General features: G+C 41.6%; 8 protein-coding genes across 17 annotated transcripts; 2 read left to right on the top strand and 6 right to left on the bottom strand.

The window, feature by feature from the left end:
* Positions 1-44: 44 nt before the first annotated feature.
* Positions 45-3207, bottom strand: LOC140793298 (type III polyketide synthase A-like). Of its 3 annotated transcripts, none has more exons than XM_073144696.1 (3): positions 3067-3207; positions 2200-2378; positions 45-1148 (listed from the first exon to the last, which is right to left on the bottom strand). In XM_073144696.1, exons 1-3 carry the CDS (start codon positions 3135-3137, stop codon positions 175-177), a joined length of 1224 nt encoding a protein of 407 aa, XP_073000797.1. In that variant the 5' UTR covers positions 3138-3207; the 3' UTR covers positions 45-174. The 3 variants fall into 3 exon arrangements, with proteins under 3 accessions (XP_073000797.1, XP_073000796.1, XP_073000798.1); XM_073144695.1 differs by having other exon boundaries at positions 2200-2402; positions 3067-3157; XM_073144697.1 differs by lacking the exon at positions 2200-2378 and having other exon boundaries at positions 3067-3153.
* A 4445-nt stretch (positions 3208-7652) lies between these two features.
* On the top strand, positions 7653-8579 carry LOC140794358 (protein BPS1, chloroplastic-like). Its single transcript, XM_073146371.1, has one exon. It carries the CDS (start codon positions 7653-7655, stop codon positions 8577-8579), a length of 927 nt encoding a protein of 308 aa, XP_073002472.1.
* A 617-nt stretch (positions 8580-9196) lies between these two features.
* Positions 9197-12068, bottom strand: LOC140793340 (kinase-interacting family protein-like). 2 transcript variants are annotated; one of them, XM_073144764.1, is made up of 3 exons: positions 11926-12068; positions 10781-11042; positions 9197-10255 (listed from the first exon to the last, which is right to left on the bottom strand). In XM_073144764.1, exons 2-3 carry the CDS (start codon positions 10872-10874, stop codon positions 9354-9356), a joined length of 996 nt encoding a protein of 331 aa, XP_073000865.1. In that variant the 5' UTR covers positions 10875-11042; positions 11926-12068; the 3' UTR covers positions 9197-9353. The 2 variants fall into 2 exon arrangements, with proteins under 2 accessions (XP_073000865.1, XP_073000864.1); XM_073144763.1 differs by having other exon boundaries at positions 10781-12067.
* On the bottom strand, positions 11764-17083 carry LOC140793337 (uncharacterized). Of its 7 annotated transcripts, XM_073144760.1 has the most exons (6): positions 14791-17083; positions 14360-14667; positions 14159-14263; positions 12755-12872; positions 12302-12415; positions 12084-12218 (listed from the first exon to the last, which is right to left on the bottom strand). In XM_073144760.1, the coding sequence occupies exon 1, from the start codon at positions 16637-16639 to the stop codon at positions 14807-14809; it is 1833 nt and encodes a 610-aa protein (XP_073000861.1). In that variant the 5' UTR covers positions 16640-17083; the 3' UTR covers positions 12084-12218; positions 12302-12415; positions 12755-12872; positions 14159-14263; positions 14360-14667; positions 14791-14806. The 7 variants fall into 7 exon arrangements, with proteins under 7 accessions (XP_073000859.1, XP_073000854.1, XP_073000855.1 ...); XM_073144758.1 differs by lacking the exon at positions 12302-12415 and having other exon boundaries at positions 11764-12142; positions 14338-14667; XM_073144757.1 differs by lacking the exon at positions 14360-14667 and having other exon boundaries at positions 12006-12142.
* A 165-nt stretch (positions 17084-17248) lies between these two features.
* LOC140793339 (uncharacterized) lies at positions 17249-19233 on the bottom strand. The gene is made up of 2 exons (XM_073144762.1): positions 18259-19233; positions 17249-17663 (listed from the first exon to the last, which is right to left on the bottom strand). The coding sequence occupies exons 1-2, from the start codon at positions 19231-19233 to the stop codon at positions 17631-17633; spliced, it is 1008 nt and encodes a 335-aa protein (XP_073000863.1). The 3' UTR covers positions 17249-17630.
* A 107-nt stretch (positions 19234-19340) lies between these two features.
* Positions 19341-20453, top strand: LOC140793342 (uncharacterized). Its single transcript, XM_073144765.1, has 3 exons — positions 19341-19466; positions 19570-19714; positions 19986-20453. Exons 1-3 carry the CDS (start codon positions 19429-19431, stop codon positions 20250-20252), a joined length of 450 nt encoding a protein of 149 aa, XP_073000866.1. The 5' UTR covers positions 19341-19428; the 3' UTR covers positions 20253-20453.
* A 276-nt stretch (positions 20454-20729) lies between these two features.
* LOC140793338 (protein RETICULATA, chloroplastic-like) lies at positions 20730-25001 on the bottom strand. Its single transcript, XM_073144761.1, has 8 exons — positions 24431-25001; positions 24246-24344; positions 23939-24159; positions 22996-23065; positions 22816-22895; positions 22357-22421; positions 22043-22238; positions 20730-21153 (listed from the first exon to the last, which is right to left on the bottom strand). The coding sequence occupies exons 1-7, from the start codon at positions 24908-24910 to the stop codon at positions 22045-22047; spliced, it is 1209 nt and encodes a 402-aa protein (XP_073000862.1). The 5' UTR covers positions 24911-25001; the 3' UTR covers positions 20730-21153; positions 22043-22044.
* A 526-nt stretch (positions 25002-25527) lies between these two features.
* On the bottom strand, positions 25528-26283 carry LOC140794357 (two-component response regulator ORR5-like). The gene is made up of 5 exons (XM_073146370.1): positions 26151-26283; positions 26018-26064; positions 25861-25938; positions 25706-25776; positions 25528-25615 (listed from the first exon to the last, which is right to left on the bottom strand). Exons 1-5 carry the CDS (start codon positions 26281-26283, stop codon positions 25528-25530), a joined length of 417 nt encoding a protein of 138 aa, XP_073002471.1.
* Between the last annotated feature and the right edge of the window lie 259 nt (positions 26284-26542).

Here is a 26542-nt window from a genome sequence, read left to right as displayed (position 1 = left end):
ATCATAATGCAACAATTTGCCACTCAATACGTTTGGATGCTCCATTCATTGAGAACTCCATATGCATCTTATTAAGACATCCATACTCCAAAATCAACCTACAAACACTTAGACAAAGACCAAAAGCACAACCTACATGATTCACTCAGAATCAGACCCAAAACAAGTTTTAGACTACTGAAGGCTTCGAACCAGAATGCCCTCAAAGGTAATCCCCGGGCCGAAGGCCAACACTAACCCCCACTCCTCGCCTCCTCCCTTCTTCAATTCCTCCCTCATGTACTCCAACACATACAGCACAGTGTTACTACTCACATTCCCATAGTCCATCAATGCCCTTCTACTGCTCTGGAGCTTCTCCGGCCGCAAACCGAGCCTACCCTCGATGCCGTTAAGTATTGCCGGACCGCCGGGGTGCACAGCCCAGAAGAGCTCATTGAAATCCTTCTTCAACCCGGCTTTCTCCATCAGCATTTTACAGAACTCCTCAATGTTGCTTTCCACCATCTGTGGAAGATCTCTACCAAGCTTAAAGTTGATGCCTTCTTCTGTCATCCTCCCATCGATTATACCCTGCGTTCCGGGCAAGAACTTCTGCACTGCGTAGTGGAGCTCCATGAACGGAGTCTCGACTCCAGCGATTGGGTCTGCCCCAATGATCGCCGCCGCTGCGCCGTCGCCGAAGAGTGCGGCGCCGACGAGGTCGTAAGGTCGCGCCATGTTGGGTGGCCGGAACCCGAGGATGGTTGTCTCGGAGGTGGCGAGGAGGACGCGGCTGCCGGGGTTGTTCTCGGCGATGTCCTTGGCGACACGGAGGCCGGCGACACCGCCGTAGCAACCGAGGAAGTAGAGCATGACGCGGCCGACGTCGCTGCGGAGGCCGAGGCGGGCGGCCAGGTGAAGGTCGCCGCCGGGGAGGCGGATCTCACTGGATGAGACGTAGACGACGTGGGTGATATCGGCGGCGGGGCGGTGCCAGTCCTTGAGGCAGGCAAGGCTGGCCGCCACGGCCATGTCGACTACCGCGGGGTTGGCGATCTCGAGGCGCTGCTTGATGGTGGGAGAGCCCTCCGATGCGAGCTCCGGGTAATTGGCTAAGATCTCCTTGGACATTACAGTGTACCTTGTCTTCACTGTGGTGTTCTTGCCTGTGAGAAGCAATATATATAGAGCACTATAACTGCACATAAAATTGTTACAAAATCGATTGAAATAATTCGAGTGTTATATCTTCTACTGCTATTATTGCTTCAATCTTCATATGATTGCTTTTTTGCATATCACCGCCTACATTTAGGCTTATTGTGATTTACCGCAACTTTCTTGATATATTAGTAAATCAACAAACTCCTCCAGTTATTGAGGAATAGTGATCTCAGCATATTCATTTTATTTCTTCCTCTCCTCTTGTCCTACTATTGCAAAACAATTATATGGTCTCATTATGTTACTAACTAGTTAACTGTTAAATTTATATATGAAGAGACTAAATTATCCTTACAAAATACAACAACTTGTTAATAGTGAAAAGTATTGGAATTGAACCACATTGATTTCAAACGTTCGTATTGTTAATTCTGGCTGCAAAATCTAATGATTGCAACTTCATATAAATAAGAGAGATTAAGTGTTTAAATTTGAAGTATATAAAGGTAAATTAAAATCACTCAATCGAACTACACATATAATTTGCCCAAAACCTCGTTTGATTGAAGTGAATATTGTTAGGACTAATTTTTATATGCATGGTTTTAGGGAAGAGTTATTCTTAATTACAATTTTTTGTGTTTTATTGTAATATTGGACTAAAGCATGTCATAGATAAAGAGGTATTTGATTGTCAAAATATAAAATAAGGAGCATGATTAAGGCCAAATATTAAAAATACCTTTGACGCTTTTAAAAGAATTGTAATTGTTCTATGTCTTAGGAGTGTTATAGTAAATATTTATGTCAAACACGGTAAAGTCTCTTCTTATTACGTTAACTATATTATTAGTTGTACCAGATTTACATAGTGTCTGAGTATGAACTATGAATAAGACATTCATAATTTATGGATAGCAATGTACTGTGTACTCTTTTATACATGAAATTTGCAAAATAAGTCAAAATGAGAACTGCAGTGAGAAGATTAAGACGCAAGTAGGGATATGGGGGAGGAAAAGAGAGAAAATGTTGGTATGATAAATTACTTACATAGGCGCTCTAGCTTCTGTGAGATAACTGGGTCGTCGCAGTTAGTATCACGGAGGTATCCCTCAACGAGGTTCTCCTGGTGAAGGACTTGGTCAGGGAAAGCCTTCCCAAGAGCCAAAACCGTGGCCTTTGAGCTCCTACTCCACGCAACAGAGCTGTTCCCTTCGTTCATCTTTGCACTATTGAGATCAAACCCAGACATGCTTGAGAGGAGGGGGTATTAATCACTCTTTAAGATGGAGACTTAGCTTACTTTGTTATAGAGGTATATAATCTACGTTAGTTTCCAAGTGCTTTAATATGGAGAATTGCTTGGATTCAGGAGACTGTTTGGTTGAAGGAGATGAAGGCATGAGCACAGAATGATGGTGGGAAGTAGGTGGAAGATGGTTCAGGTTTTCTTAGAAGTCTTCTTGGTATGAGCTTTTGGACCTACTGCAATATATAGAATGTCATTGCGATTTCAAAAGATCTTAGGAGCTTACAGTTGGTTAAAGCAAGCAGCAAATCACAACAACAACAAAAAGTGTTCAAATATTTCTTATTGTTCACAATAATATCAATCAGAAGCTACTTGTTCTTCTTCTACTGTAGAAGATAAAATGCTCTAAGAAAACTCAATGATCTCAAATATAACAGGAACAAACATATAAGATATCGAAAAGAGCATGTCTATCTTCAAATAATAGATAGGCAAACCATACATGAATGACAATCCACATTCAAATTCACAATGCAATGTACAACATTGTTCCTTTTATTGAATTCCTTTTAGAAAACAAAACCTACTAGTCCAGGCTCCTGGTTAGTAATAACATTGCAGAGTTCAACTAAGATGCTTCTACAGGTGGTTCAAGAACTCCGTACCTCCGGAAACAGGTGATAATAATGCGGCGATCATCCCAAATTCTCAGACAATTTGCGTCGTCAGCTGACATTATGCTAATGCCGGAATTAAGCCGCCTCTACCTGAGGAGGAGGAGGAGGAGGAGGAGGAGCTGCTGCTGCTGCCGCCGCCGCCTCCTCATCCGAGCTCAACCCGAGCTCCTTCTCGACCTTCTTCCATCCACCCACCAAGTTCTCCGGGAACTTCTTCTTCACCTCCTTGATCACTTTCTTCGCCTTGTCTACCTTCCCTTCCTTCACCAACCCCTCGACGAGCATCCTCATCGTCCTAAAATCTGGCACCTTGTTCTGCTTCCAGCTATCCTTGAATACCTCCAGCCCCGCATCGAAATCGCCATTTCCGCACAACTGCGCAAGAAAATTCTTATACGTCGCCGCATTCGGGTAGCAACCCTTCTCTTTTAATCCCTTGTACACCGCCTTCGCCTCCTCGAATCGCCCGTTCTTGGAATAACAAGTCATGAGGAAATTATACGTGATGGTATCGGGCTTCACACCGGCCGCCTCCATCTCCTTCATCACTTCCGCCACCTCCTCCGCCGTCCCGTGAAGCGCCCGGTGTGTAACCCTGACGTTGTAGGCTGCGAGGTCCGGGGGACAGCCGTTGGCCGCCATTTCTTTCCACAATTCCTCGGCTTGGTCGAGTTTCTTTTCCTTGTAGAGGGAATCGAGGAGAATGGTGTAGACGACGGTGGTGGGAGGGATTTGCTTATCCTCGCGCATCTCCTTGAAGGCCGCGAAGGCATCCTGGGTTTTGCCGGAAAGGCAGAGAGATTTGATGAGGATGCTGTAGGAGACGGCGTCAGGGGAGATGGAGAACTCTTGGGAGAGGTCGCGGAAGAGGTCGGGGACGCGGCGGTGCTTCTTGGAGCGGACGAAGGCAGAGAGGAGAGCGTTGAAGGAGAGGGACGAGGGAGGGGAGGAGGTGAGGCGGGGGACGTCGCGGAAGGCGGCGAGGGCGAGGTCGGGGTGGAGGGAGGCCGCCGAGTAGGAGAGAATGAGGGTGGCGAGGTAGGGCTCGGAAGAGGCAAGGGGGTTGAGGGAGGGGTCGCGACGGGCGTCGAGGAGGGCGGCAGCGTCCGCGAAGCGGCGGGAGCGGGAGAGGCGGCGGGCGGCGAGGGCGGCAGCGTGGAGGTCGGAGGAAGAGGGAGAGAGAGAGGGGAGGAGGGAGAGGGCGCGATCGGGATCGAACTCACGGCGGAGGCGGGATTTGGCAGCGGAGGCGGAGAGGGGAGGAGAAGAGGAGGCGGTGCCCCCGCCGGTGGAAGGGGAAGAGGTGGAGAGAAGGCGCAGGAGGGGTAGGAAGGAGCAGCGGCGGCGGCGACAGGAGGAGAGGAAAGTCGACATTTTTCTTACTTAGGTTGGGTTGGGGAGGAGGTTTTTGTTAGGGTTTATTGGTGAGCCGAGAGTATCTGGGGAACACAAAGAAACAGCTAAAATTATTGTTTGGCAATTTAAAAAGAAGTCAGGGGAGAGAACTATTATAAAATTTTAAGAAATTTAAAAAAAATTTGGCAAATGTTTTCCAAACACCTCAGATAGCCTGAATTTGGCTTTAAGAATTTTTAACATAATATAATTTCTTTCTATAATTTTGTGGTTTAACATTAGATAACAATTGGTATTACTTATTTACTATAGTATTCTTTTAAGTCAACCTTCGCTCTTTGAATATTATTGACACTTCTATTTCAATTAAAATTGAGACTATAGTTCGATGACAATTTAAAAAAATTATTTTATTAAGAAAATATTTTTTTCTTAAAGCTCTATATCCCCTTTTTATTACCACCCTTCTCATCCTCCACCTAAGGCCACCACCTTCTCCGTCTCCTTCTTTGCCCACCACCACTCTTCCTTCACTCATTGTTATCGTCGCTTTCTCATTTCTATTGTCTTCATTTCTCTCTCTCTTTCTAAATTATTTTAGAAAAATTATATCCACCTAACGCCACCAACTTCTCCATCTCCTTCGCCCAACACCACATTCTCCAACTCTTTCTCCATCCACAACTGCCACATTTTTCGCCCCTCCTTCTCCCACTATTATCACCACTACCGTACTCTTCCTTCACTCACCACTATCGTTGCCTCCTCATTTCTATTGTCTTCCTTTCTCTCTCTCTTTCTAAATTATTTTAGAAAAATTATATTTACCTCTTTATGGTTAGACGTGGATTCACTTCACCCTATATAGTTTTATCTGTAACACCCTACCACTTATGGTTATATCTAAACTAAAATTATTATATTTTTTATTACATTTAATTATACTATAGGTCGAATTTGAAGTATTAGAAATAAAGTTGTAGATGATTAAATAAGTTTTAATACATCTAAAATAATATTTATGAGATGTTAGATGATATGGATATGACAAAAAAAAAATATTTGTCATATTTTTGTTATCTAAAATTTAGTCGCTTTTCTAGAATTCTTTATAACTTTTTTCCTAACGAAAATCTTTAAAATTGATGTGTAGTTTGGTTAAATTTAATCGTAATTTTTATTAAATATAATAAAAAAATAATGATTTCAGTTTGAATATATCCATAGCGTGATAAAATAATACAAATAAAACTATAAGAAAGTGGAGTAAATCTAGGTTTAATCACGAAGAGTTAAAATATAATTTTTTTCTAAATTAAATCAATCCAAAGCAAAATTTTCAAACAGGCACACTTTTCAATTTCTATATTACGAATATTCTCTGGAAAAAATTCTTTACTTACCGAATGTCCTTAGGCTTTGTTTAGTTTAAGAGTAAGCTTCAAACTTGATTAATTAGTCTTAATTTTTTAAAAAATAAACTTAATTAGATATAAAAAAATTTGGTTACTAAATTAGTTTAGGAGTCCCTAAATGAGTTCAGAGGGTGTACTTAAACTCAAAGTAAACATGATCTTAGAAAATATTTTATTTTTCTCCTACATTGTTCTTAGCAAAAAATTACCGTAGATTCACGTAGGAAGAGCCAATTTCTCGTGGGAAAATTTTCCCACATAAGTATATATAAAAGTTCCCTTCTTATATTTTTACTAGATTCTTAAAATTCTTTTTTATCATTTATGAGTTCGAATGTTATATATATATATGATGAACAAAGGGATAACCCTCACTAGATACAATAAGTTATCTAATCTAGACTTCAAGTTATTTGCGTTGCCGAATAATTGCTCCGAATTAAACGCTGCCGAGACCCACTATAAGTTGTCGCGCTGTTCCTTCAAGCCAACTACACCGTCAAGCCATCAATCGAGTCAAACCGTTAAGCGAAGCTATCAAATAATTTTCTCTATAATAATTATTTATGATTAAAGTCGAATCTATGACCTTCTTAATTATGCGAAAGTTACCTGCCGGATTCTTAATTTTACAAACTTAAACACGCCCTAATAAAGCCAGAACTTCACCCACGGGGGAATAAAGAAAAACCTAAGAACTTCTTTCATACGGAGACAATATTAAAGGAGGTCAAGGGTCAAAGTTAACGAACTGGGAGAGGTCAATGGGGTCATACCTTATATCTAATCGTTTTGGATTAATTACGATATCTAATATATGAAATATAAAGATTACGACTCTCTTTGCCACTCTAAGCTTAGGAATCAAACAACATACCCAAAGTAAATAAGTTTACACAAGACGATTTCTAACCCACGACGATGTCATGTAATAAGATAATTTATATACGTACCCACAAAAATCTTTATCTGAATTACTTATTCTACTTAATATAAATTACTTTATTTTTTCACTAACGATATAAAATTGCTTGACTGATAGTGGCAGCACCTCATAATAAGTTTAAAACTCATCTATCTAACATAATATTTGGTGTCAAGACCTCCCGTATAATAAACACTCTCTCTGGACATGAGAAATTGCCAATGAAACAGAGAGAAAAGGAGGATGAGAAATCTCATCGAGCTTGGCCAAAGATCATCGGAATCTATCCAGCAACAGCCGAGTCCTCCTAAAAGCTGAGTGTTATACTAAATCAAAGTCTTCTTAGTTAAAAAAATAGAATGTTTCAAAGTCGACTCTAAGACAACCGGGTCGTCGTCTCCTCAAAAAGCGTAAAAAGAGCCTTATCAACTTCGTTTAAATTACATATTAGGTGGGAAATGAAACTATTGAAAAACTTGAAGACTACGTGCTAACGAGAATTACGTATAAACTACTCTTCGAGAACATTATGCTACTTTTTCATATTTAGATTTCCAGTCGGTATATTTTATCTATTGTAAATTAGTTCGCAGTTTATTTCTTAAAGATAGAGTGCTAAAAAGAGTTTGGTCAAATACTTCGTGTCTCCTTTTCTTCAATCAAACTCCAACGTTGCTGATATGTCCAAACTAACGTCATCCGGATAAGCGCAAGCTTGCAAACCCGCGGCGACCGCAGAATTATTCCAAGTCTTTCCTTCGTTCTTTCTTTATCTTTTTTGTTTTCCGAAACCGCCTCTTGTCCGACCTCCTCTGTTTATATAAGGTAAACATCAGTAGCATGCAATCTATACTTCGAAATTCTTCGCTGTGTTGGGGATGTCGTCAATTAAGCTGCTTCATTACGTCCATCTCAAACCCCTCAAAATCCAATCCCTCTCCAGAGACCCGGATGAGACCCTAACCCTGGCCCTAACCCGGAGCCTCCGTTCCCTTCTCCCAATTCTCAGATCTCCGCCGCCCATTCCCTTTTCGTACCTCTCCCGCTTCCTCGAGATCCTCGCCCTCGCGATCGCCGGAGCCGCTGCGTCGGCCGCTTCAGGCTACGAATCGAAGGCCCTCTCCGCGCACCTCGACTTCACCGTCGGCCTCCTCGACGCCTGCAACGCCGCCTCCGCGGCGATCGAGGGGATCCGGCTGCGGGTCCTCCGTCTGCGCTACGGGCTCCACCTACTTGATCGGGACGCGCTCGCGAAATGGGCAGCGCGGCCGGGGAACGAGATCCGAGGCGGCACCGCCGACTTGATCCGACGGCTGGGGACGAAGGATACGCCGCGTGGCAAGGGCGACGCCGTCCGGAGGGCGACGCAAGCCGTGGAGACCGTCGGGGGGCTGGTGATGGCGACCGTGGTGGCCGTCCTCTGCGGCGGAGAGGGGAGCGATCCTCTCGTAGGGATCCGAGCCTCCAGCGAGCTCCCGTGGGCGGAGGCCTTCGACGAGGTGAAGGCCGCGGTATCGGATCGCCTCTGGAAGGGGTTCTCCAGGGAGGTGGAGGCGACGGAGGCAGCCGTGAGGAGGTTGACGGCCGTAATCGACGAAGGAGACGACGGAAATGAAGAGAGATTGAAAAGCGCCGTTTCCGAGGCGGAGAAAGCAACGGGGGAGTTAACAGCGGGATTGGATCGTTTGGCAGACGGTGTTAATGGAGTATTCGATGCCACTATGAGTTCCAGGGACATGGCGTTGATGAACCTCCGAATTGGTCCAAAGAGATGTATAAACAATAGTATGCCTCGGCACAAATAGACCACTGTTTAGTCTAATGATATATGTATAAGCTTTCCTCTTAAAAATAAATAAAATTTGTATTTTAAATCATATATCATATATATCATTAATTGGGTGTGATCGATTCTCAAGGTTTAATTTAAAAACTATTCTCAGCTATAATGGTGTCAGTTTTCCATCCTAACTACAACTACTAAATAAACATGATGAAACAAAGGGTGATTTGTTATACGCTTTTAATTTGATCAATTAGATCCATTTAACCTTTTTTTTTTCTTACTATTATCTTTTCTTGTTAAACTGCTCTCAACCCATTGGTGTGAGAGAAAGCAAGTTGGCATTTATTAGTTGTATTAAAAATATTCTTGAGAGACAAAAATAACATGATAGTTTATTAAAAAAAATATCAAATTAATTTGCAAACATAATTCACATAATATAATTTATAATTATTTCACTTATTACATAAAATTTATGAGTTAAAGAGGGAACAAATATTTATTTATGATAATGAGACCTTATTAAATATATAGCAGGATTGTGTCTTCTTGTCTCAACACCTCTCTTTTTGTCTCAACAAAAAAATAGTCACATTAATTTTTTATTCATCACAGAATAACTAAATAAGGGCAATGTTGGAAGAAAACTTAAAATAGGTCTGACTGACGTAACAAAAAGTCCATACATCGCAAAACATACCTCACATTACAACAACCATATTAATATGTAGACGACTTCGACCATCCCTATCCTTCCTATACAAACCACCCATGCCTACTTACTGCCTACTGCCTAACCAACAAAACCAAAACACCCTCCTCCCTTCCCGCCCTTCCCGCACGTGTCCCACTCCATCATCCTACCGCTTCCTGACCACCACCGCCACTTCCCCTTCCTCCTCGCCGCCGCCTCCGCGAGCCGGCGGTTCTCCCTCCTGAGCCGCTCCACCTCATCCCTCTCCCTCGCCTTTTCCTCCTCCCGCGCCTTCATCGCCTCGAAGCACTCTCGATTCCTCCTCTCCAGCCGATAGATCTGCGCCTGCAACCCCTCGATCCTCCTCCCCAGCACGCATACCCGGTGCTCCTCCCTTAGCCTCACCACCAGCCTCGCCATCTCCGCCGCCCTCCTCCGCGCCCGCCCCAGATCCACCGCCATCGCTGCCGCCCCCTCCTCCGCAGCCTCTACCCGGAAACCTAGCTTCGCGTTCTCCCCTAGCAGCACCATCCGCTCCGATTCCAGCACCTCGACCAAGCTCCCCTGGAGCTCGATCTTTCGCAGATACTCCGATCGCCGGCGTTCCGCCTCCACCGCCTCAGACGCGAGAATGTCGCGCTCCACGAAGGTCACCACCAGCTCCGCCACGATCAGATCCGGATCTGGACCCGGATCTCGGCGGATCGGAGCGGGTTGGAAGGAGAGGGAGCTCTCGGCATCAGAGGCGGAGGTGAGGTCCCCGTCGCCGTCACCCTCGTCGGATTCGGAAGGGACGGAGGAGATGCGGCGGCGGTGGGAGGATGCTTTGAGTGATTGGGTGTAGCGGTCGGCGAGGTAGAGGTAGCGGTGGTGGAGGTCGATGAGGAGAGAGATGAGTTGGGGGCGCTTTTGGTAGTAGTTCTCCGCTCGCTCTGCGAAGGAGTCGGAGTCTTCCTCGTCCGGTAAGCTCACCGCGAGGGTACGGACCCGCTGCTCGATATCTGTCGTTAAATGACAAAATGGGTCCGAATGTAAGAAATGAACAGATACGCACTGATTTATTACTATGGTAAATAGCAGACTAACAATTTGGTGTTGTGCAGGAAGGTATTAAATGACCGACTTCTATATCATCCTTGTGAATTCTAGATAGAAGGAAAATTAGATATACGAGTTCATAGTAGTCAATGCAATGTAAAAGTATTAGTAGGCTCAAGAATTAAACGGTATTTACACTATTTCTTTACCATTAATTCTGATTTCAAATTTCATAGACAGACAATGAGACAATTGAAAGTTATCATGATCAGAACCACCTCCCACGGACTACGTTCGTTTCTCACGAGAAATAATTGTTCATTACTATCTAAGTTATAGCTCTCTACAAACCACAATAAATTACTATTAATATTTCAATTGCTTGCTATATCTTAATGCAAGTACGAAAGCAATTGTTCACTGAATATGAGCAGTTCATGAGAGAGAGAGAGAGAGAGAGAGAGAGAGAGAGAGAGAGAGAGAGAGACCTGCAAGGGCTGCTTGAAGCCAAGGAGGGCATGTGAAGGACCGACATGGGTGGTGACAGCTCGCAGGTATAGTAGTAGTGTCGGTCGTCGCCATCCGGAGGGAGAGATGCGAGCAACCCAATACCCAACAACGACAACCCAACAGTCCAACACACAAAGCGAAGGCAACACGGGAAGGAGATACGAGCTACAGGATTTGACTACGGAGATGTTTGTTATGAGAGCAACCTGACTATACCGATGCTGCTCGTACTGTGACTGTCTGCCAGCTTTGCCATCAGTGGATACAAAAATTGCAAAACAGCCTGCATTAATAGTGCGACGAGAGATCGGCCAAATTGGCAGCGCGGTAAACAGTAATAACAGCATAGAAAACGTAAATAATCGATTAACTTATGGTACAGATCTCGAGGCAACGCGTCATAGAGAAAAAAACACAACAGTTCAGAAGGAAAAACAAATTCATAGAAAAAGTTTTTAGCGGATCGAGATGTAGGAATAAAATAATGCGACATTCACGGGTAGAAGATCTTGTGCAGGAAATCCCGCAAACAGGCTACTTGGAAGCGCCGGATCGGCTGTCGCATTACTGTTTAAGCATCTCGACTGCAGCAATGACTGACTGCACTGGAGCTGCCTTGCAACTCTGTTCCGTTAGAACAACGGTTGAGATGAAATATTTTTACCACCACTATTCTTTTTTTATTTTATTTTGACGACCATCAGTACCTTGAAAGAAGAAATATTTACCACCAGCCATAGGCTAATAATACTGCTGCACAATGATCCAGAAAGTATTTATCCGAGTGAGGCAGTAATCTAACGGCCCCTATATAGAGTTTACCTCTATATCTCTCTCTTTTTCTTAGTGTATATCTACTGCTCTACTAGTCGCATGCATCAATAGAAATATTTACTTCGAACAATCTTTAGTAAAACGACCAAGAATAAAAGAAACACACACACAAACACAAGAAGAAATCTTTCAAAGAAGAGATTATAAATAATAAATGGAAAAGAAGTGCAAGAACACGAGAAGCTTCAGACTCAAGACGCTTGTTGAAAGATGAAAGCAACTAGTGGCATAGAAAGATTAGGAAAAAAAAACAAGAAATAGAAACTAAGCAGGGTTCAGGAACACTCACCTGCACCTTGGAGGAGGTTCTACTCGCTGCTTCCAAAGCACTCAAACCATATCATCGATTCATCGCCCTACTCCTAGAGGAGGAATGTTTTGAGGCAAGGAGACCACTTCATACTGAGTTGTAATGGGAATAATTCATCGTTAGAGACCAGTGTAGTAGCGGTGGAGACATATATTGCAGTGGTGGGCCAGACCGCTCATTGGTGCTTGCTGCTTCCCTACAAACAGCGAGACACCGAGTGCTTTTATTTAATAACTTTATAGGCGGATTCGATGGATCTTATGGCCTCCTCGCTGTTCCAAAGAGAACAGCAAAGAGTTATGACACGTGGGTTCATATCTTTCCAGTGAAAAAATGACACGTCGGCTCGCAGTACCTGCAAGATTCCAGAACTGCGACATGTCCCATGGCGTGCAAGAGAGGTTAATCAAACACCATCACTGGGTCGTATTTTCGACATAACCCTTGCAATAGTAAAACTATATAATCCCTGTCGAATAAGTGAAGTTTTATCCTAGATTAATTTGACAAAAGATAACATTTCTACCAAGCTTCTCAAAATATCGTGTAAATTCTACGATGATCTAATTAAACACCAACCCATACATTAACTCACAGTTTTCTCATATATTAAAGTTTTATCCTTCCCAAATACGATATCCTACTCGTGAAGAGTGCACGTAATGGCAATTTTGGATGTTTCGATTTTTTTATTTTCGTGCCACTTATACAAACCGTATCTGGGGGCTGGGGCTGAAGGGTCAGATAGGGAAAAAAAATCCGATAACCTAGACGCTCATGATACCAGTTGCAATTTATGAGATCTAACCTGGTTTAATAGAGTGCACGCAATTGTAATAGAATTCAGTTGAGTGGCTCAAGAGCAAAGGAGTCAGCTTTAGGATGATTTCGCCTGCATCTCCATGCATCCTATAGGAGAGAAGAGCCTGCATTGAACAGTATATACCATCAACAATTAAACATCCGCGTGACATTCTGACCACATAAAATAAAGCAAACTCGTTAAATGTGGATAATTTCCAACAGTAATGAATTATTTCCTAGTGAGCAAGATTGAATACTGGACATATGGGTCTAACTACAACTACAGAGAGAATAATCCTTCTGTTGCAAAGGATGCAGCTAAATGACATGAGAAGTAAGCGTGTGATAAAGATAAAATAAACAATAAAAGGTGAGCTAACAAACAAGATCAACTAGTTGTTAGAAAAGCGGTTTACTATGATTCTAAGTAATAAAAGTCTAGGCTGGCAATATCGTAACTTCTTAAGTTGTGGGCATCTAGGAGGTTAGAAGTTAGAACAATAGTCATCACAAGCTTGACTCAGGAAAACTAGGTTCATGTTAGCGTGGCCACCTTCCAATAGCTGGAATTACTGAAGTAAGACATTATTACTCAACCAACTCTAATCCAACCTAACTTTAAACAATGTACTTAACTATCATAATAGCATGGCTTGATATTGTATTATAATTAGGGTGACATAAAAGGAACAGTTTATTTTTCACCTCTCGAACTACCATCTTTTTTTTATAATGACCTCTGAAACTATTTTTTGGTACACAATAACTCTCTAAACAATCAAAAATATCTCAACTCACTCCATCTGTTATGCATGACCTTGAAGTTTAAATTATCTGAAAGCTATTAATGAGGCAGTTAGTAAAACGTATGATAGAGCATCGAATGTACTACATTTCCCTGTTTTGCAATGGAGAATATCACCAGATGTTGGACACCATAAACACTTTTGATATTTTCTGCATGAAGACAAAAATGGTAGGCTTACTCACAATCTCTCTCTACTTCTGTAATCTAGCTAAATATGTTCTTCCAAATTCAGGTTATCAGTATCTCTCAGCATATAAATTTTTGACTATTTAAACAATCACCAATTTTGTTCATCACTATTTGTTTCAATATTGGATACTGTACATTTTAGTCGGAGCATAAAGGGTTAAAAGGAAATTAGATGTTTGAATAATCTTATATAGAGATTCATACGCTGTGTATATGCCATATAATGAAAAGCCTTCCAGGAAGAAGCAGCAATCAGCATTCAGCATTATAACATCATATTTATTTTGCCAAGCAAAGAGAAGGGCTTTAGATGTAATCTTTCATCCTTAATTTAATAGCGTGCTACTAAAGTTCACTATCATCGCAATTTATTACAGTTCTCATCAGTAAGGAGTTTCTCTTAATACTTACCTTCAGCACAAGAAGTTTAGTATGGTGAAGTCATCTAATTGGTCACACAATCCATCTGCCAACTTGTAGCAGTACAATCCACCATTTATCAGCTCTTGTGATGTCCTGCAAGTAATGGTTGACAATTAAATCATATGTCTCCGAAATTTACTGTTTAAAAGTTTTAAATTTGAGCACACCTAATAATAGATCACCTATCACCTTTCAGATTTCCTGTTACAATTACAGCACTTTTTCACAACCCTTGAAATAAGATTTATATAGTTTTTTGACCCTTCAAGATAAGATTAGTTGTTCTGAAACATGGTCACAAAAGGATCTTAATATCTAGAATATTCTCTGCTTCAACCATGTGGCCCAATCCATATCAACAGTGATCCATTCAGAATCAAAGAATGCACATGCAGAGTATTATTCACTTGTCTAGCAAGGGAAGTAGAAAACTAAACTCAAATGCAATCAAGTCAGCAATTGGCTCAGAGTAACAATTTAATCCACAGTACGCATTCCTGAATCAGAGTGAGCATCAATTAGTTATAGCATCTCCCAACAAGGAACTCTTTGAACAATAGCTTCTTGTATCAAATCATTTGAAAAAGAAAAGGCAAAGCATCTAACATTATTTTACTTACCCTGAAGGATGGAGTGTTAAGCAGCATCATTGGAAAGATATCCTTTGACATCAGGAACGTATCCTCTTTGGATCATTTCATCCTTGATTATGCCATACGTGATCCTGTTTGGAACCACCCCTTTCTCCAACATCTCATTCAAAAGCTCATTAGCCTCTGCCATCTTACCTTTGCCACAGAAATACCTAATGAACACATTAAATGTTACTACATTCGGACGTTTTCTGGCCTTCTCCATCCTAGTTCTCATGTTTAATGCAGCCCTGAGGTTCCCTTTCTTGCAGAATCCATCAATCACAGTATTATAAGTTGCATGACTTGGTTCAACGCCAACATCTAACATCTCATCTAAGAGCTTAACTGCCTTCCCCAGCTCTCCTTGTTGGCACAATGCACCAATTAGCACATTGTAAGTCACAAGATCAGCTCTTACACCCTTCTCCTCCATCTCATCCAAAAGTTTAGTAGCACTCTTCTTATCCCCATTTCTACAAAAGCCCAATATCAAACAGTTATATGTTGAAACATTAGGACTAATCCCCTTCCCTATCATCACGCCCTTCATTCTAACTGCATCCTCCATCATACCACATCGACAATATCCGTCAACCAATGTATTGTAAGAAATCACATTTGGCTCAACATTCCTTCTCATCATCTCATCAAACCAGGTCTTCGCCTCCGCCATCGTCCCCTTCTTACATAACCCATTAACAACCCCATTAAAGGTAACCATATTAGGCACCGCATCGAATGCCTCCATCTCTTTCATCAGATTAATAGCTTCATCCACTTTCCCGACACCACAAAGCCCACTAATCAACGAATTATATGTTACCACACTGGGCTGAACTCCTTGCCGCTTCATTTCGTCAAGAAACCTCATCGCTGCCGAGCAGTTGGCATCCTTGCAATACCCATCAATCAAAGTATTATAAGTAACAACATTAGGCCGTATCCCGGCGGCCACCATTTCTCTTAGCAGCGCATCAGCCTTATACATCTTTCCCGCCCGACCCTTCTTGCAATACCCATCGATTAGGGTATTGTAAGTGACCAGCGAAGGCGAGAACCCCCAAGCTTTGATATCCTCAACGAGGTCCCCGGCACGGCGGAGCTTCCCGGCTTTGCACAAACCGTTGATCACGGTATTAAATGTGATCAAGTTGGGGCCGATCTTTCTCCGGAGCATGTGTTTGTACACGATCTCGACGAGATCGAGCTTGTTTTCATTGATTAAAGCGGAGAGCAAGGGGTTGATGGAGAGGACGGAGAGGCGGCAGCCGTAGTCGCCGGACCGGAGGAAGGCCTCGAAGGCGGACGAGGGCTGGGAAGCCTTGACGAGGGCGAGGACGAGGAAGTCGGCGATTAGAGCGAGGGAAGAAGGGGAAGAGGGGGAGGAGAGGAAGTGGAGGAGCGAGGAAGGGGAGTGGAGGCGTGAAGCGGCGAGGGAGTGGAGCTCGGAGCGGAGGTGGGAGTAGAGCTTGCCGGAGGCGAGGGAGAGGAGGAGGTGGGAGTGGAGATCGAGGGGGAGCGGAGAGCGGAAGTGGGAAGAAGACCAGCGGGAGAGGCGGAGGAGGAGGAGAGGAGGAAGGGCTGGGGTGGGGAGCAGGAGGCGGCGGAGGAGGTCGGACGCGGCGGTGGCGGTGGCGGCGCCGGTTAGGGTTTGGAGGCGTGACCAATGTTGGGAGGCAATGAGGGAGGAGAGAGTGGTGAGGTCGGGAACGGGTGGAGAGGGAAGCGTGGAGAGGAGTCGGCGACGTTGGACTTGGAGCATTTGAGTTGTATTCGATGCTGGGAGGGGAAGGGGAATGCATATTTGCCTTCTGACACACACACACACACACATATATTAATCACACAAAAAATCATGAGAGCATTTGCATAAAAAAAAATTCCTTAAATTTTAGTATTAGTAAGATTAAGCTCTTAAAATTGAGCGGTTACAACAAGAGCTCAATCTTCCCTTTTTGAAAAAATTTTAAAAAAATTTATGCAAATGCCTAGATTTCATGTCCAAATCTCTATTTTTGAGGAAAATTTACTCATATATGAACTGAATGCACGTTAGTCCTTATTAGATCAATCGTATGATGAAAAGAAAGGTTTAATTAAGTATTACATACAAGATTTGTTTATCTCCAAATCTTGAGGGAAAGTTAAATCTGCTTCAAAAGATTTATTGGTTCAAATATTGTTAATGGCAAACAAGCTTTAACAATTACCAATAATTCAATAAGTTCAGAGACTAGACATTCCCTGAAAAAAACACTCCAGATTAGATTTTTATACATTTTAAACCGAGAAAGCTTACAATACTGAAGAGTTCTCATAGAAGGCACTTAAGTTTTACTTCCAAGAAAAAGGCACTCAACTGCATGGAATATAGGAACATTGCAGCATACAAGTGACTATCTAGTGCTTCACCCTTTACGACATTGTTTTGTAGAGTTAGCCCTTTTGAAAGTACATACAAGAGAACTTTGCATTCAATATTTCTATAATCATGAACAATCTCATGGCATCCGTAAGCTTCGCATGGTCAATTGCAGTGCTCTTAATTAAGACAGTAATTAAACATATGATGGGTATGTACAAGGTTCTCATTGCATCACAAAGAGAAGAAACAAGAGAGTCGCGGTCAAGCTGGCAAGTATCTCAAAAGAATTGCAGGAACAAAGGGTACTCTTCATTTGGGATGACCAGCAAGAAGAGTTGTATTTCTCTTCTTTTCCTTATTTCAGTGCTTTATACCTTTCATCCACTAGTCAAAGAAACAAGTATTAGAAGTCACAACTCATACAGGAAGAACTATGCCAACTGAGGACCTGAAATTATCATCAAGCTTGATCAACCTGTACAAACGGTGCTTTCTGAAAGAAACAAAGATGGACATGGTTAGCTTAATGTGGTTAGAAACTTAAAGAGTCATAAGTAAAACCTGAACATGAAGAATAGAAGAACAGGAACTAAATCATTTATGGATCCTTTGCGATAGCAAAATGGCATCCAGCAAGCTTAGAATGTAACATGGTAAATTATACAAGCTGATAAATCATCACGTTGGATAGCATTCTATTGAGATATATTAGCTCTCCAACAGTTTGCCATCATGTGAAGATGGGAAGAGGCTTTGTACTACAGTTCAAGCTTTTCCTTGCAAAACAATTTCTTCACATTTCTCCTTATCCTGTGTAGAGTCGATGATTATATTCAACATTATACTGTAAGAACTGCTATAAGATTCTTGTTTGATATAGGAACATATCAGTGCAGTCCTATCATCTACATGACCCTTAAATACCTAAGGTGGAAGTGGTTTCTTTCACCACCAAAGTAAAATCTTTCCTGAATCCATCAGAAGGACTTACAAGAGGACCAAGTGCAAGCAGCAGACCATATAGAAAGGAGTATTATATGAAAATTGACAATATGATAGCAATAAAATATGGAGTTGAAACTGCATACCTTCATGGGCCTCGTTTGTTTGAGCTTCACTTTCACATCAACCCCATGCTCAGTGATAGACTGCAGAACAATTTCAATCTTCCCTTCAATCTTATCCCCCTTCCTCGGCGTGTACATCACATTGTAAATGTCATCCTCAATTGCACGCTTTGCCAGAACTGCTCCAACAGCTGCACAAGCCTTTGTATCTCTCCTAGAATTCAAGTCGAACTTCATGTCTTTCGATATGGAATGTGCAACCGTAACGACCTTACTGGTGATACGATGAATAATGCAAGCCCGAACAGACCCTTTTGTTATGAAAATATCCAGACAGAATGGCAGATGATAAGGGTCGGTCAATTGATTAAATGTCGGCGTCCTCACCCTCTTACCCTCAACACCACCACTCTCACTTAAAGATCTTACTTTCTCTTGGTATAAAATGCTAGCCTTTTGCTTCACAATCTTAGTACTGTCATCGCATAGTGCCTTCGAGTTTAGCTTCTTCTTATCCAGCTTCTCACAGTCTCCCTGTCGAACAGATTCCGTGCGACTATTTCTCTTACTTGACGATTTCGTTCTCCGGTGAAAGCTGAAGCTGTACTCTTCAAATTCTTTTGATCCCTTATCCAATTTGTAGAACAACTTCTTACGCAACCTCAGATCCTCAATCTCATCATCAAAATCTCGGCACTCTTCCGCTGCCGGAGAGACATCGGGTAGCCCACCAACTGTTCGTTTGGACGAATCCAACGCTTCCGCCAATCCAAAAGACACGCCCCAGAGATCCGAGTCGACGAGCTCGATGCTGAAGTCTTTCCCCAATGGCTCCCCATTAGAGGGGATAATTTGAGGCAACTGGATCAAAGTCGGTGCATTTGAATCGTCTTGCCCATGGATTGAGCATAAAGCACGGAACTTGGAGAGCAGCGATGCTGGATTTCGTGAAGACAAGGCGAGGACTTGCCTCGTCGGTCGGAGAAATCGCGCCATGTTTGTGTACCCTTCGCGAGCAGTCGAGAGAGGAACGGGCTTAGGTTCGATCAATTAGGCTCAAAATAGACCCGTATATGTATCATTCTCACCGTTAGATATCCATCCAACGGAGGACGGCATGCCTTTATTCCTTTAGGGTTTCCTCTAAGACCAGACCAAGCCTCTCTCCTCCTCCGTTCTCCACTCCTCGTGATGTTGGCCAACTTCCCAAAAGCGCGAAAGCTTCTAAGGTGAGAGCTCTTGGATCGCAATTGGCTTCTCCAGCGTTCTCCTCTCTCATTCAATCTTCTTCGATTGATGTTTACCAGCTTTGATCGTGCTTTTTTGGTTCAGGAGATTTGGATTTGACAAGGATGATGCTTACTTCTGGAAGCAAATGGGAAAAGCTATGCTCTGCACGTATGCCCTAGGCGGGCTTGCTTGGTTGTGGAATGAAACTTCGCCGCTGGGATGGTGGACGCTTAAACCTCGGCCAAAGGTGAAATGGGCCTCTTTTATTTCCTTTCAGAGTTATGACAAATTTGTCATTTTTCTTTGTGCTTTCCTATGATTATTATTATCTCTGCAAGAGTTACGCTACTATAGCAATATTTCTTCCCAATTGACCTTGAAAACTGGAAGATGTAAACAAAACTTTGTTTTCTCACCACCAGTTTGATCTTTTCCATCATATGCCCTACAATAGCTACATTAAAAGGGAAGGCGATTATTATGAACTTAATCTCCTACTCATTATTGTTTGAATCCAGGAAGAAAAAGAAATGGCTCACCTGTACGAGCGCAGGATGTTCCCATATCCAGGTGACAAAGAGGCAGTCGAGGAGTTCGTAAAAAGTGGAGGCACTCTTGGCACCACCATCGGGCCCAAAGGATTTATCGATTCCGACAAGGATTCAGATAACATACAGAAGCAGTTGCAGTCTAAAAAGTTTGAGCAAGAAGCGCAGAAGCTCTGGTTTCGCATGAGGAGTGAGGTTATACAAGAGCTCCAAGAGAAGGGTTTCGACGTTGAATGATGAATTCAGAATGTGAGGACCTACAACCGAAGGTTATACCATTGCTTCGATGTACACTTGCTACGAAATTGTTCAAAACTTATCATGGTTCCCTTTAGCAGATGTTAATTCCAAACGAACGTTGCGGATTGGCATGTCTGTGTCTTCTGTATAATCCTGATAATGTATTCAGTTTCTACTGCTATCCTGCCTTTTTCACAATTACAGTGCCTCCTCTCAGTTGCTTCAGCAGCAATTATGATCCAAATCTAGGCTCTATCAGAGAAGCTCCATATAAAAGTACAATGAGCTACAGTATCAACTTGTAGCTCCTGTCTCATGGCGAACCAAACATCTGGATTTTGCAAAAGAGTTCAACTTGTATCAGAATAAGCTGTGAGTGCATTTTTTTGACACAAATAGAAGTGCATTTATTTGATTTTAGTGTGAACTGCAAATGTAAATTGTATGCATTTGTAACAAAATATACATCAACTATAAAGAAAATTGTAAAAAATATATATGAACATTTGGATGTACAAGAATTCAATGTTCAGAACAGAGTAGCACTTTCTGAAATTAGTATTAACAGCAACAATAATAGTAATAATAAAGAAAGATATGATGCACAGTCCTCTCAACCGAGTTCAGAAACTCGCATTCAACAATTTTTTTAAAACTCCCCAGGATAATTTAGTGCATCACACAATAAATCAACTAATTGCCTTCCAAGAAGACAAGATTTTCTATGTTAAAACTGAACCATGATTTACTGTTATTTTATTGCTGCGGTGGAAAAGAAGGCCCAACTGATTGAATTCTCAGGGAAATTCCTCAAAGACTTCTCCAAGAGGGCACTTCATGGCCATACATCACATCCACACAGAAAAATGTAAGGGCACTTCATGGCGATACATCAAATCTACAGAAAGATAAAATGTACTTATAGTTAGATGAAGCACAAGATATAAATATATCGTAATGTAAAGGATAAGAAGGTTTTGCAACGGAATTTAACTTCATGAACACAGTATGCATATACTTTGATTTTGCCCTTTATAGTATTCTTCTGTATGTACGCCAGATAAAGAACAGTTCTTGTCAGCTGAAGGGCCATAAAGAGAACTGAAATTATATGCCTATAGTAAGGACTCAAGAACTAAATTAATATAGAGCAATTTTAAGTAGCAAACTCCTCTGAAGTACAATAAAGGACAGCAAAAGTTATCCCTAAATTAATCTATATTGTGATATCAATCTGATTGCTGGTATTGAATTGTTTAAGAAGTTAATGATGCAAAGTTCTTGCAAGTTTCAAAATTTTCCTTTCAAACTATCTTATCTTGCATCAGTATCAATCTTAGCTCTTCCCTGATCTGCAGGGCATAAAGTGAGAATGATTATTCATCATTCAGTAGTCTTACTTTATTTTCGCACCTACTTCAGTAGTTCCTCAATTTCCAAAACTCTTTGACCAGCAAAGTGCAGAAAGTAATCTCATATGTCTAGTTAGAAAGATATGTCAGATGCACATCTCAACAGATAAGTAGAACTCTTAAAGAAAAGTTCAATCAAGCAAGTTTTTAATGAGTGGGAAAGAGGGTGAAGGTTGAGAGAAGAACCTAATCCAGGTTCGCACATTTAATAGAAGATTATTGAAACTATTAAAAAAACTAATTTCTCAGAGTTTAATACTTCATGGAACAAGGATCGCAAATATCCATAGAGCAAGCACAAAATAATTGGCAAAAACTCCTATAGGAATGTAAAAAATCAGTAAATGAGATGATAAAAGGAGAAAGCACTGTTACCATCATTGAACACCGCTCCACCGAGCCCAATCAACAAACTGCATACCCCCATAGATATTGTTGGCAAAACGAACGCCAACAGTAAAAGCCATTGCCACAGGTGGCAGACGTCTGGCTAGTGGTGAACCCTCAACTACACGCTCCAGACCATTGATGATCTGGTAACGAGTGTTGGATGATACAGCAAGAAATACACCTGGATTTTCAGCAGCTAACTTTAGAGTAAAGCTTGTTAAAACATAACTAATTCAGTACAGCATTACTTCCAAAGATAGAACAGTTAAACTGAATCATGTCTTGTGGTACATGCATACCCCAAAGAGCGGCACTTTTCACAAGTGGTGGAACTGGTATATCTTCTTCTGATTTTTTCACGGACCTAGAAATTATACAAAAGAAACACCCAACAAAATGACATATCAGAAGCTACCATCAGGATTAAGACAAGAATAAAGAATCAAAAGGTATTACTAGAATTTAAGCAAACAAACATTAATGTACTTAATATCAGTCAGGTACTCTTTCATTGGTCCAAGGAAAGTAAAATCCCATATATGGAAATCAAGACACCATATACAATAATAAAGGATCTCCATTGGCAATGTGTCAAATCCAATAGGTTTTTTTTCGAAGAATGTAGAATCTAGCGAAGGACAACCTTAGGCATAAGGGATAATTTAACATGAAAACTTAAGTACCATATCAGTTCTTAAAATGTATGTATCAGTTCAACAGGAGACAAGCTGTCAGATGTACAAAGAGAAAAGAATTACCGTTTGGCAGTCATAATCATGTTAGCAACGCCCTGGCCCACAATACCACAAACAAATCCAACTGAGCCATACAAAACTCCCTGTTTTCAAATTGTGCGAGCATTATTCTATATGACAATTATAGCCACCTCGACAGCTATTTAAAGGAGCGAACCTCTAACTTTTTCAATAATTTGGTACCTTATAGAAGTATGTCCCAATTCTTTGTTGAAGAGTAAATTTGCAGCCTGGCCTTTCAGCTTCAAAAACACTTCAGCAACAAAATTCACAGCATACAAAAAAGAATGAGAGCCATTTCATGTGCAAGCTAAACAAGGAAAAATGACGTGGAAGATGAATTGCAAGTTTGCAACTCCATTGGCATGCACACTACCAGTACGTGTGACCCTTAATCGCTTCAAATTGTATAAAACCTAATGAATGCAATATAAAATAATACATAAAGCTATAATAATATCTAAATCCCAAAGAGAATGGCAGCAATAAGAAAAAGATACCCATGAGTACTAAGCAGATCAAAGCAACACTTGAAAAAATGAATCACTAGAAGATCCTGCAATATCATCTAAAGTCCATTCCCATGACGAAAAGCTAAAGTCAATTTTTGGAAGTACCAAGAATTCTGGATCAGTAGTTGATGGATTCAAACAGAAAGAAGTAGCCAAGATTTGGTTATTTGGTTAACGTTCTGCAGGAAGCATATAAAGTAACCGGTTATTTGGTTAACGTTCTGCCTTTCCTATGAAGAAATCATTGAACAAAAACCTTTCCTCTGGGATGATGGACCCTTTTTTAGTCTTAGGACTAACACAAGATTCCAAGGAGAAGGCTTCTCCATAGAAAATTTTTAATTGAATCATTAAATTGTAAACTATTATTGGATAGAAGAGAACCATCATTATCCTGACTCCACAGTACTTTGCGCATATTCTCATACTGACACAATGCAAAACGCACTGCTCAACTTCAGCAGGAACAAAATTAATCACAAATTCAGGCCCAACCGAGTAGAACTGAACTGAAGGAATACCTTGAATGATGTTTGCGAGGAGAACCAAAAGAAAGAAACTGTTTAAATTTATTAATATGAGCCCAATCCCATCAAAACAGTGTTGCTTCTCACCTGCTAGGCAGAGCTCCACAAACACGTGTGATTCCTCCGAGAAAACCTGTCGGCATGGAAGGTCGTCCGAATCTGACATAAGGTGCCAACAAACCCACGAGAGCAATGTCCACAACTACTCCGACCAAAAGATCAGCAGCGTACAACTCAAATTCCGCCCAAAAATCTTTTCCTCTCTTTTGAACTTCAGCAAATGTGGCACAACAGGAATCGATAACAATCTGCATTGTGCATAAAACCAGAGAGTTCCTCAAGTGCTTCTAATCTCCATTATAAGACAACGCCAAAGTGAACAGTACTAACAGACCTCCGTTCCAACTTTAAAAAGAAAGGTTGGATCTGCAAGCATTCGATTCCGAAGCATAGAAAATGACCTTATGGCAGCACCCAGCAGCCCAGGCAACGCCTTTCAAGTAGAAACACCCAAAAAGGTATCATCTTTAACACCAAGTCAAGACTTTGCGCACAGATTCTAACTAAGTAGAGGATTACCTGCAGATCTAAGTACCTAAATAGAAGAACTCTTCTGATCCCAATAGATTTTGCCGCCTCTAGCATATCGGCCGGAAGCCTCACCCCTCGAGACTCAGTTTCTTTCATCACCTCCTCAAAGTTCATCACTGGACCGAACTCTTCCTCCTCTCTATCATCCCCAACGTCTCCTTCTCCACCGCCACCACCAGGTGGCAGTTTCCCGTCGCCGCCGCCATTGCCGCCTTCCATCTCAACGAAGGTCATCCATTTGCCCTTCTCGGCGAAGAGGTCCCTCCTCTCGACTGCATGAGAAGCGGGAAAAATGGTTCCTTTCGGAGAGGAAGTAGAGGAAAGCGATCGGGGATTTCGCTGCGGCGCGAAACATCTAATTTTGATTCGGATTTTGGGGAGGATATCGAAGGAGTCGGTACGTAGATCGGTGAAGGCCGTGGAGAGTAAGGATCCACGGGCTCCGAAGCTGGGGCAGGAAAAGGCCATTACAAGAAATTTGGATTCGAGGACAGGATTCCAACTCCGAAACCCTAAACCCTAAGATTGATACGTCAACGCTGGAGAGAGTTTGATACGCACGTCAGCTTATCTGATCGGACCGCTTGGTTATCCGAAGACTTCGGTCTGTACCAAATAAGCGGATTCTATGCAAGGGAAGGTGCAGGAATTTCTTGTATCCTAGTACGAGTTACGATGCTTTAATCGTCTAACGTTACTTAGAGCAACAAAGCTCGAATTTATGATGGATAAGCAAATAAACAAAATACGTAATACTTTAATAGGTTATAGGCTTATAGCTCAAGGTGAATATATTATAACCAACTTTGATCATTAAATGTTTTTTAAACAATAAATTTTTTGGAAGATTAGAAGGATCAAGTTATATCATTTTCTTTACGCCAGACAAGGACTTGCCACAATTTACACTAAGCCTTTCCAATCTCTATAATCATGATAAGGAGATCTCTTACCAATATAACCAGATTTTTGTTACCACATATTAATAATATAAGATGATTTAATATCTTACCATGTAGGTAATAAGCAAATAGAACTTGATATTATAGTCCATTAATTAAATTTTGAAAATAAAAAATTGATCTTCAATGTAATACACGATTGCACAGACGGGCCACATCGGACGGTCGTACAGGCTTTAGCAAGAAATCTTCAGCTCCTTCCTCCAAGCACCTGAAACTAATTCATAGATTCTTTTTAAAATTATATATATTAAATAAATTAATATAATGATATAAATAATTATTTTTATGGAATCCTAACCTGTTGATCCTTGTGGGTACGTTTTCGGAGGACATGATCACGACGGGGATTTGTCTCAGATTAGATGACTCCTAATAATCAAATACAAATGGCATTACTCGTAAATTCGACAGCATCTAAACCTTAATAATTATAATTATTAATTTGCAAATTACCTTGATAGTTTTGAGAAGCTCGTAGCCTGTCATGCCCGGCATCGAGTAATCCGTGAATACCATATTCACATTCGGCTCCTACGTCGAATAACTCCATTCATAATCCAAGAATAAGACCACCAGAATTATTCCCCTTAAACAAGATTAAGTAACTCACCAAGCCCAACAATTCTAGAGCTCTCTTGGCGCTATCCACAGCCGTAACTGTACACGACCGTTGTAACAATCTCAAAAAGGGACTTACTATTCGTGTTCTCGTGGAATAGATAAAGTTATCCGAGGAATAATACCTCGATATTTCGAGCTGCGGAGGAGACTGGTGATGACGGCGCGGTCGACCGAGCTATCATCCACAGCGAGGACGTGCGGCTTCGCTGGACTCCCGTCGCCGCCGGTTACTTCACCTCCTCTGGTCGTCGCCATGAGAATCAACTAAAGAACCTTCTCTCTGCTCTCTTCTTCTTCTCGTTCTTCAAAGAACGAGAAGCTTAGTGATCTTGTGGGGTAATATATATAGAGAGAGTTGCAAAGGTTGCTAAGAATCACCGAATCGCACCAGAGCCGAGGAAAGAGAGATAAGAAAAAGATATAGGAAATCGTGTGTATCTTTGCCACAGGGATTCAGAATAAATAAAGCCGCCTCTAAGACTGTGATGGTCTTCATCTCGTATCTTTCATGGAG

This window comes from Typha latifolia, chromosome 8, assembly GCF_019914945.1.
Source record: "Typha latifolia isolate L0001 chromosome 8, TyphaL0001v2, whole genome shotgun sequence".
NCBI lineage: Eukaryota > Viridiplantae > Streptophyta > Magnoliopsida > Poales > Typhaceae > Typha > Typha latifolia.
The sequence above is the reverse complement of the archived record's forward strand: the minus strand, read 5'-3'. Positions and strand labels throughout refer to the sequence as shown.